The sequence below is a fragment of the Cervus canadensis genome, chromosome 23 (genome assembly GCF_019320065.1).
Source record: "Cervus canadensis isolate Bull #8, Minnesota chromosome 23, ASM1932006v1, whole genome shotgun sequence".
In the NCBI taxonomy this organism is placed as follows: domain Eukaryota; kingdom Metazoa; phylum Chordata; class Mammalia; order Artiodactyla; family Cervidae; genus Cervus; species Cervus canadensis.
This window is the reverse complement of record NC_057408.1, coordinates 21,000,707-21,011,273: the sequence shown is the minus strand read 5'-3', so window position 1 is coordinate 21,011,273 and position 10,567 is coordinate 21,000,707. Positions and strand designations below refer to the sequence as shown.

Genomic DNA, 10,567 nt, shown 5'->3' with positions numbered 1-10,567 from the left:
TGTTTGGACTTTTTGGCTATTATGAATAACGCTGCTATGAACATTTATGTACAGGTTTTTGTATGACTTTTCTGTTGTTTCCGTCGCTAAGTTGTGTCCAATTCTCTTGCAACCCCATGGACTGTAGCCCACCAGGCTCTTCTGTCCATGGGATTTCCCAGGTAAGAATACTGGAGTGGGTTGCCATTTCCTTCTCCAGGGGATCTTCCTGACCCAGGGATCAAACTCATGTCTCCTGTTTAGTAGGTGGATTCCTTACCACTGTGCCACTTGGGAAGTCCTTTTGTATGAGTATGCTTTCAATTTTATTGAACATATTGAATTTTGGGGTCACAGTAATTCTATGTTTAATTTCTTTTCAACTGAAGTATAGGGTGGTATGGTGGTAGAGTCTGCCTGCCAGTGTAGGAGATGCAGGAGATACATGTTCTGTCCCTGGGTCAGGAAGATCCTCTGGAGTAGGAAATGGCAACCCACCCCAATATTCTTGCCTGAAAAATTCCAGTGAGAGGAGCCTGGCAGGCTACCGTCCATGGAGTCACAAAGAGTGGGGCATGACTGAGCACGCACACACATAACTGATTTACAATGTGTTAATTTCTGTCATACAGCAAAGGGACTCAGTTATATATACACTCCCTGTTTAATATGCTTTTCCAATGACTTATCATAGGAATGTGTTAACTTTTTAAGCAACTGCCGTCATGTCTTCATCAGTGGCTGTACCATTTTACGTTCCCACCAGCAAGGCACAGGGTTCCAATCTCTCCATGTCTTTGTCAACACTTGCCACCATCAGATTTTTTTATGATGGTCTTCCTAGTGGGTGTGGAGTGGTATCTCATTGTGTCTTTGACTTCCATTTCCTAATGACTAATGCTGGTTGAAATCAACTCATTTATGTGCTCATTGGCTTTGTACCTCTTCTTTGGAGAAATGTACAGTCAGATCCTTTGCTTGTTTTTCAATTATTATATTTATTGCATTGTAAGAGTTCTTTAGAAGTCCCTTATTAAAATATGACACACAAATATTCTCCCCCGTTCTGTGTGTAGTCTTTTCACTTGCTTGATGGGGTCCTTTAAAACACAGGGTTGTTAATTCTGAAGAAATTCAGTTTATTTCTTCTTTTGTGGTTTGTGCTTTTGGTATCAGTATCTAAGAAATGATCACCTACTACAAAATCATCAAGAACTATGCCTATGTTTTCTTCCAAGATAATTATGAATCTTGTACTGTGTTCTTGAACTGGTTAACTGAGAAAGTGAATGTGAGAGCAATGCTGTGACTTGTATTAAATATGTCCATCTGACAATTCTCAGATGACTTCTTCCTGAAGAGCTATCACATGACAAGCATAATCATAAAGGTGAAATAAATTGTTAGGAATAAAATATTAGGGCAATGAAACAAGAGTTTCCAAAGTGATTGAATGCTTGCCACAGGATCAATGTTACTTAGACGTATCATGTGAATTTTAAATTCTTTCTACCAGAACTTCTAATTGTACCAGAATTTCTCCATGGCTCCAAGAATATCAAAACAAATAGAATTTTCTTATCTAAAATGTCATTTTAATGGTTTCTTAAATTATTTGGATTGAAGGTAAACAATTTTTGCAGTTGTTCCTTTTGTATCATTTCTTTTTGGAGGATGTTAGCTGCAGATATAAGCAAGTTTGTTTCACTTGGGGACTTCTCTGGTGGCCCAGGGGCTAGGACTCTGAGCTCCCAATATAGGGGGCCTGGGTTCAATCCCTGGTCAGGGAAATAGATCCCACAAACTGCAACTAATATTTGTTGCAGCCAAATAAATAAATATAAATAAGTGCTTTAAAATTTTGTCTCACTTGTTTCTTTCTTTAAGGGAGTGGTGGGGTCCACCCACAGCCCCACCCCAGAAGTGTAACTGTTTCAAGGCCAACCTGAAACCTTGAGTCAACTTCAGTTGGAAAAGCCAAATACCAGGAGGTGCAGAGACTAACTAACCATGGGATCAGAAAGACCTGCTGCCTATTCACCCTCCCTAACAGCTAGCCTTTATTTAAGAAATTCTGCTTCCAAAGTTCAGAGGGCTGATTTTCACGACTTAGGGGTTCTTTGCATCATCAACCTCACTAGGAAAGTGGAATAACTAGGAAGATACTGAGGCATGAGACAACAGCGGACAGAAGCAGAATGCAAGGTTACCTATTTCTCCATTTTTTAGGACTTTCCTTGAGAGATGCATCATTCCCACCAACAACTTGGTATTCGTTTTCTATCTTGATGTTTGATGTTCATGTTTGACTTTCAAAAAAACAAATTAAGACTGTGATTTATGTTTTAGAATTTAGAGAATGACTGCAGATCTTTCAGGTTCTCAAACAACTGATTACAAAACACGCCTCCAGGTGAACCCCCCGCCCCTCCTCCAGTCACCATGGGAATCCCTTGCATGGCTTTCTACAGTTTCTAGAGATCGAGGCCAGGCTTCCTGCATAAAACGGCTTCCTCTCCAGTTGCCCTCCCCCAAGTCTGCCCACCCTTTGGGCAGCTGGACACAGCAGACAGGTAAGTCCAGCCCGATGCCCACCGTCACGTATTCTCTTCCATGCCCACTCCTCCCAGGGCCGTGATCAGGCTCGCAGAGGACAGGGGTGATATGAAAGCTTGTCTTTGCTAATGCTGGTGGCACAGGAGTGGACCCTGATCTCTAAGGGCGACTGTGGACCACCCCCAGTCCCAGAGCTCCCCACCCTGATACGAAGCCAAACCAAACTGGGCTTCCAGATAAGGTGACAGCGAAGACACGCAGTCAGGGCAGAGCAAAAAGAGGCGCCTGGAGGCTGGGGCAACCCAGCTTCACAGATTCTGCACACGGGCAGGACACGGCTTTTAACTGTAAATATTGCAATCACAGTCACTTTGCCCAAATTTCCCATGCCAAGTATCTCATCCTCATTCTAATTTAAAGCAAGCTTCTAAGAGATCCAGATGAGAGACATACAAATAATTCACTGGAGTGTGAGTTTGGTGGTCATTTCAAGCTTCACAGGAACCAGCTATGGGGCCGGGGGTGGGGGTGAGGGGCCTGCCTCAATCGCTTTGGTTATACTGTTTATTTCCAGACACACCATTCATAATGATGCTGAAAACCACATCCGGAGCTGTGAACCAACTGCTCTGCTATCCCAGAGGAAGAACTGGGGAACTCGACATGGAAACCCTTGACAGGTAGCCTCAAAAAGCAGGGTGAAGGTCCACGGTTTTTATTTAGCTGACCTATCCATGACTAACAGTCATGACAGCACGTTACAGCAGAGCCTGCTGACTTGTCTGTGGATGTACCAACATGCACAGGGAGGGCGGGCGCTTCAAGTCCATCAAGAGAGGCATGAGTTTTGTTCCAGGAATATGTTTATTAAAATCTGGACAAAGCAGTCCTCTGCCAGGCATTTTCCCATGTGATACAGACACCTCCCCCACAGCTCTCCAACATTCACTCCAACCTCCAGTCACAAAAGAGGCAGAGGGTGGTACATGTCATTGATTATAAAAATCTATGTATGCTCTGAAATTTAAACAACTTCTTTAATGTGCTTTAGATATTTCTGATGAATGCCATGGCTCGTCAGTCGGCTAGTATGCCAATGGACAATCATAGCTAACTATGATGTACTTCGAGTCTATAAATTCATCTCTCAAGTTTCTTGAGAGGAAAAAAAAGCACAGGGTAGAAAATAAACAAGAATGGGATGGTTGAATCAGAGTCACACCAGAGTTCCCCGTGGCCTGTCACCAGAGCTAAATTTCTCCAAAAATCAAGACTCCAAATGTCCCATAATCTCAAGTGTGTGTTTGTACAAATTAGTGAATCACTAGTTCAAGACATTTTAAAATTATCTGAGACCTCTTTGACCCACGTGTTATTTGGCAGTGTGTTGTTCCACCTGCAAGTATTTTTATATTTCCGGCTTTTTTTTTTTTCATTACTGCCTAGCTTCATTGATTCACAGTCTTAGAAAATGCTTTGTACGATTCTCTTAAATTTGAATTGTGACCCACAATGTTGTCTACCTCACTCAAACTTTCGTCTGAGCTTAAAAGTGCATATTTTGATGTAGTAGAAGAAAATACTCTATAAATGCTGGTTCGATCCCTCCCCCAAAAAAGCCAGATTAGGGAATCAAGATTTCCTTATGGGGGCACAAAAGCAGTTTTCACTTCTGAAGGAGAGTCTGTAGAACCTGAGAAACTGTCAGCTGAAGATCTCTGTGCAATCAGAAGCTTTGTGCAAACTGTTTAAGCTCAGAGATGGGACAGCGGCAATGTTGTCTCATGGTTCTCAGGCTTCTTGTTGACACTGCTGGTGTTTTTAATCAAAGACAAGATAGAGTATCTTTTCTAGGTCTCGCAGGCCACTTTCTCCTTTTATTATCTATTCGGTTGTTTTTTGTAGAACAATGATTAGCAATCCTTAAGCTATTATTTCTGGGCCTTCCTTAATTTCCTTAAAAAAAAAAAAAAAAACCTACACTAGAAACATGCAAAATCTGATCATTCGATTAGATGAAGCAGCATAACAAATGACCCAAGACACCCCTCCTCACCTTGGACAACTTGGGTCTGAAAGACGAGAGCATTAAATGACCGCCAAGTAATCAGATTCTAAACATGAAAGACAATTATATACCCAACAGACAGCTCAGCATGGTGGTATGTTTTAGAAGACCTTGTCCACAATAAGCAAATGATGTAGTGATGGAACATCAGAACAAAGGTGACGAATAAGAAGGCACACTCTAGAAGTTCAGTAGTTGAAAGAATGGAACAGTTTTGGTTTGTGTCTAATGTAGGAGGAAAGGAAAACAGGTGTATTCAGATTATTTTCAGGTGAAGGGTTCTGTCAGTCAAAGTTAAGAGTGGTGGCTTCTTTCTCCCCGGACCAAAGCAGTCTTTTCTTCCACTGGCTTCTGAGAATGCGTTTAGTTTTCCGAAGTGTAGAGGTGATACATCAGGGCTACAACCAGTGCCGAGATAGCTGGGATCAGCCAGTTGGTCCACCAGCTGGAAAGAAAGAGCAATGATGCTTGCATGATGTTCCATGCAGGAGACGCAAAACTCTGCTCCGTCTCCTTACCAGGACAGTCACCGTGGAAATGTTCTGTTACCCCTCTAACCTTTCTGGATGAAAAGCTCACTCTAAATTGCTAAAAGGGAAGTGAGTACAACACATGTCCTGGTATAACGGCCACTGCTCCACCCTTCCAGCCTTATAAGAAAATGAATGGCCTCCCAGTCCCACTTAGATCTATTTCTATGAATTCATACAAACAGCTGTGTATCACTCCCTCAACAGATGCCACCAAACACTAGTGACTTATCGAAAGGAGATCAATTCTGGGTTTCATATCACAAGTTCAGAAAAGTAAACAGGTATTGATCTAGGTACGTCCATAAGTTAACAATGGCACTGAACTGCGAAGCAGAAGACCAGGTTTCTCTTTAGCAAAAGCCATCAGCAGGCTCCATAGCCAAGGGCAAATCACGTGCCCCGAGCTGCACAGCTAAGGGATGTGAAGCACACGGTTACTGAGGTTGCTACCAGAACCACAGCGCAACATGCTGTGATTCTAGTTAGAAAATCTAATCGCTACTTGTGTGCAGTAGGTTTAACATGTTAAGAAAAACCATGCCCAAATGATTGAATCTGCGGTCCATAGCTGTGAATTCACAAAAATCCCTAATTTATATACTGTTCAGTCCCGATATACTGATCTACTATAAATGACAGGTTAATCAGGGGCAGGGCTGGAAAGATCATGTGAACTTCTAATTTCTTAGAAAACAGAAATAATGTATGGGTTTTAGAATCTGGAGAAAGAGCAGGTAACAGCTGACACACACGTGATGGTTTTTGTCATAAACTTCCTGTCCTTTAATACTCCTCACGAAGAGCAAGTTCGAAATCAAGATTTAAATTGCAAAAGGATTATGAGTGTAATTTGGTAGGTTTTCAGTTTCCATTTAGGAGGAGACGGACATTTCAGGGTAAAGCAAGAGGAAATAACCGTGGGGAATGTACCAGAATGTGATAGCCTGGGGACAGCAAACTTCGACAGGGTGGAATATAACAGGCAGGAGTGTGTGGCTTCGAGCTTGGGTCCAAAAAAATTGTATTTGATGGCAGTCTAAGGATGGTAGAACTGCCAAAAATGTCAGGATGATCCTGTGCATGCGAGGTCGCACCTGACTCAGCGACCCCGTGGACTGCAGTGGGTTACGATTTCCTCCTCCAGGGGATCTTACCGACCCAGGGATTGAACTTGAATCTCCTGCTTTGGGAGGCAGATTCTTTGCCACTGGGCCACCTGGGAGCTATCAATATGATCTTAAACTATGAAGAAATCAAGGGCCTAGAACAAGTGACCCAAGATATACTTGGATCACTGAGTTCAATTTCAGGACAGACTAGAAAAGGGACAAGGGAAAACCGAACCATACTTAGGGAGATATAATCATAACAATTTAAGAAACTGGCCACATATCAAATGAGGAAGGAGATGGAATATTCGCCTCAAGATAAAAAGTTGTCCAGCCCACAGTGGGGAGGAGGAGCCTCCATTTGCTCTGTTCCTCCAGGTAGGGGCGGCAGCAGTGTGAGACGGGGGGTTGTCTGAAATGTCTGAGCCATCTGACAGTTTAGGAAGGCAGGCCCTGGGTAGTCTGGGTGCTAAGTGGAGAGGACCCCAACCTGTCCACGGAGAGGAGCATGGTGGGAGCCCAAGCAACAGAGATGCCTCGGATGTGGGGAGAGAGCCCCCAGTCCAACTCTGATTCTAGGAGCCTTGTGATCAGTCATACTTTTAAAGAAAACTACCACATACCTGGAATTAGAATCAACGGTAGTAATAATACTTTCCTGAAACACAAAAAAAGGTAAGTTAAAGGGAACATCTGAACGTTCATTCAATTGACTGCTTTATTTCAACTGACTGTTCATTTCAATTGACAAATGCACTGACTCTTCATTCAATTCAATCTGCTTTAAAACAAGACCACAACAGTTTATTCAATTCATTCTTCTTATTCAATGCATTCTTCAAAAAAAAAAAAAAGTCTGAAGGAAAAATGACATCATAAGCTTCACTTATATACCCAAACTCACCATTTTTTCAGAAGAAAAAATTTTTAAGAAGGGTCTCTATTTAAATTACTTACGAACATAACCTGAAAATTTGCAAGAAAATGTTAAAAATTAATAGGATACCTAATTCTGTACATGACAGACATTTATGCTTAATGCATAAATAATAAATTTATGACAGACATAAATGCTTAATGTAGAAACTGAACACAGGTATCATTTATAAATACAAAAAATGTATCATCATCTTTAAGGAGACCAGTTTCATTCTTCAAAAGCAGGAATGAAATGTTCAATAAAACATCAGTTATTTCATCAAATCTCATAGAAGTAAAAGTGTACCCAGATTATATTAAAAAAATGTGTCAACCAAAAAAAAACAAAAAAAAGAAGTGGCATAAATTGTAACAGTCTGGACCACCTTTCCTGGTCTTCTTTAACTCTGGTAGGGTTTTTTTTTAAAAACAAAAACTGGCGGCCTCACTGGCTGACATCACACCGTCACCCACCAAGAAATCCTCAAATGCCAGGGGCTTTCACGGCTATCTCCTGGTTTACCTTCCAACACCTTCTGAGAGAGGTCCTTCTTATCAGTACCATGAAAATGAACTGCAGATGGCTCTGGGAAGACAGTCTGCCCCAAACAATGGGGTAACCAAGACCAAGTAGGATGTAAGCTTTTTCGGGATTGAAAAGTTGTTAAGAAGCACTCTCGAAGCTCCACACCAGCAAAAGCATTAGTAGGAAGGTAGACGGAAATAATGCAGCTGTAGTTTCCCAAAGCACAAAGTAAAAAAGCATTGGCAAATGCTCAATGATCTGCAGCAAGGCAATGCTACACACAGCAAAGCGCGTTAAAGACATTCCCGTAAAAAGACTGAAAGCTTCCAGGGGAAAATCAGGCAAAGCAGTTATGACACCCACCAACCTGGAGACATGGCCTTTAAGATTCCTGACACAGGAGGAGGGAAAAACACAGTCATTCAAAAAGAAAACTTCACAGTCATTACCTTTTGAAGCAACATTAAATCTCAGAGACTACAAAAGTATTCATAACTTCTGCACGATTAGTTTTCACATTTTGTATAGGCAAATAAAATGAACAAGGATTACAAGAGGTAACTGGACAGTGTGAAAATATTATTTAGCTATTAGAGACATTTAAAGACATAATCAGTTCCGAAACAAATGCAACAGTCCATTTAAGGTGAAGTGTTATCGGCACACTAGAAAGCTAAGCCTGAAACAGTGAACAGAGGTTATTTTGTCACACCCAGCACATGCATTGCACCAAATGTGCTAACAACTCTGCATGGAAACTCGCTGGCCTGCCTTCCTCCACCTTCGTTGGTATCGTGAGTGGAATGCACTACTAGGGTGTGGTCACCACCAGCAACAACAAAGATCCTCTAAAGAGGTGCACTGTAAAAGACAATACGCATTTTTTGATTGCTTATTATCTGTTAGATAATAACCCAGGGATGCTTCAGCGTTAAGACAAGTTTGAATTACCACTCAGCACTGGGCCCCAGTTGGGTTTTGGTATGCAACTGACAAATCTATCAAGGAAGACGGGGAAAAGACTTCAGTCTTTATTACAGGCTGTGCCTCCTGTTCACACAGTGAACTTGAGGGTCTCAGCTTCAGGTAGGAAAAGGTGAGCAATGAAATCAACACGTGATAAGCTCTCATGCAAAGCCCATGCAAATCATTTATAAGTTCATCTGACTAAGCCCATTCCTTCACTGGAAGGCTTCCCTAAAAATACTGCTGATGGAGCGATGCTCTTATGCAAAGGTCAGAGCTTACAGAGGCCTGAGAGACTCGCAAGCACTACTCCTTAAATGGGTGGTTAAACCACAGGAGCGGTTCTGCTGTGTGTGACCTTGACAAAGTCAAAGCTTCGAACAAGGTTGACTTTCATTCTTTACACTTTCTCTGCTAGGTCCAGGAGCTCCCCTATGATACCTTGAGAATCAAATCAGCTCACTTATGTAGCAAAGCTTCTAAGATAGCAACCACAGAAACCTATCAGTAGGTACTGCCATTACTGATATCCTCCATGTCAAATTGATAGATCTGGATTTGCTCACTTAAAACTGCACTGTCTCTGTATTTATTAATACAAATACCTTAACGTGGCAACTCAATCTGTTTCCCTTTGGCAGGTTCAAGCTAATACTCTTTGGTGCATCTTGTTTCACAATTCAAACAGTTTAAGCAGGCAACATTTCAAAAATTCAGACCACAGTGTACGTTTATCAGCCTGGAAACAGATGGATAGTTATACAGACACAACAAGGAACTCTCTTCTTCTGGTAAGCTAGAAGCACAAGAAAGATAAATCTAGAAAAGTGTCCATGTGTTTGCTTCTGGCCTTGAAAACCAGCAAGTTCCAGCCCCGCATTCCCCCAGTTCTGCTCTGCAGTAAGCAAAGCCATGTATGTTCTACAGGAGGAAAGAGTGTGTCTCTCGGGAGTAAAGCGATTATGTAGGAGACCTTAGCTCTGACTGGTGCTTTCTGCTGGCAGGAATCACGGTTCAGGACACAGTTGGATCTATGTCAGTTCTAAGTTCAGGTGATGAGCCTTATCAAATCCTCATTTTACTATAGCTGAACAACATGTGCCAAGATAACATACTGAACACCTAACAGGAGAAACTACACTTCTTCCCTTGAAGAAAAAGCAAAAGACTTCAAGCCCCCCAGAATTTCAGCAATCCAAAAGGGAGCCTCAAAGAAGGTACTAGGTCATACAAATGAGCTGATCAGTTCAGAGAGAAGGGCGGGTGAACCTGGGCATAAAATGAACATTACTGGAATTATTTTCTTTTCCTAAGGAAAAATGCATCAAAATGTTTTTTAATTAGCATTAAATTCAACCAGTAAATATTTATTGAACACCTACTATGTCCCAGAGATGTGGAGATGAAGAAGACATTGACAGACACCTTAAAGGTTTAAGTATGAAGGCTCTCCTGAGATTTTAAGTTCTCCGAAAAAAAGACTTATGTCAAATGTTCAGTTCAGAAGCACAAGGCTACTCATGTAAATAAAAAACAGAAGTAGCCCTTCAAAAGGTATCTGCTGATAATGATGATGGAAATGTTATTTTAAGTATTGACAATCTTACGAGAAGAATATAAAGCTATCCTAATAAAATATACTGATGGATCTAAACATATAAAAAATTTTGCTGAGCCAACAGGGTACATATTCATCTAACCTAGAAAGACCTGCGCTGGTCTCAGGTAAGTAAATGACCTTTGCCCTCCAGTTTGACAGGTATGAAATACAGCGAAGATAATGTAGCCACCGAGATACCACAGATGGTCACACGTACCGCAGGCTTGGTTATCTTTGATCTGTCATCCTGCAATAAAAAAATAAAGCCTATTATGAAAGGAAAAACATCTACAAAACTACCATTTCTGAAGT

At 41.5% G+C, this 10,567-nt stretch overlaps 1 protein-coding gene across 2 annotated transcripts in view; it reads right to left on the bottom strand.

Moving 5' to 3' along the window:
* Window positions 1-3,380: 3,380 nt before the first annotated feature.
* LOC122425613 (cytochrome b5) overlaps window positions 3,381-10,567 on the bottom strand; it is a 34,049-nt gene continuing 26,862 nt past the window's right edge. Inside the window, exons 3-5 of one of the 2 annotated variants that reach the window (XR_006264929.1) lie at window positions 10,356-10,502; window positions 6,869-6,903; window positions 3,381-5,048 (exon numbers count right to left, since the gene is read on the bottom strand). Coding sequence is in view for 1 of the 2 variants with exons in the window: in XM_043444113.1 (XP_043300048.1) it covers window positions 4,967-5,048; window positions 6,869-6,903; window positions 10,473-10,502 (147 nt within the window). In the remaining variant the exon portion in view is untranslated. The remainder of the gene's footprint in view (window positions 5,049-6,868; window positions 6,904-10,355; window positions 10,503-10,567) is intronic. The other variant, XM_043444113.1, reaches the window with a different exon arrangement.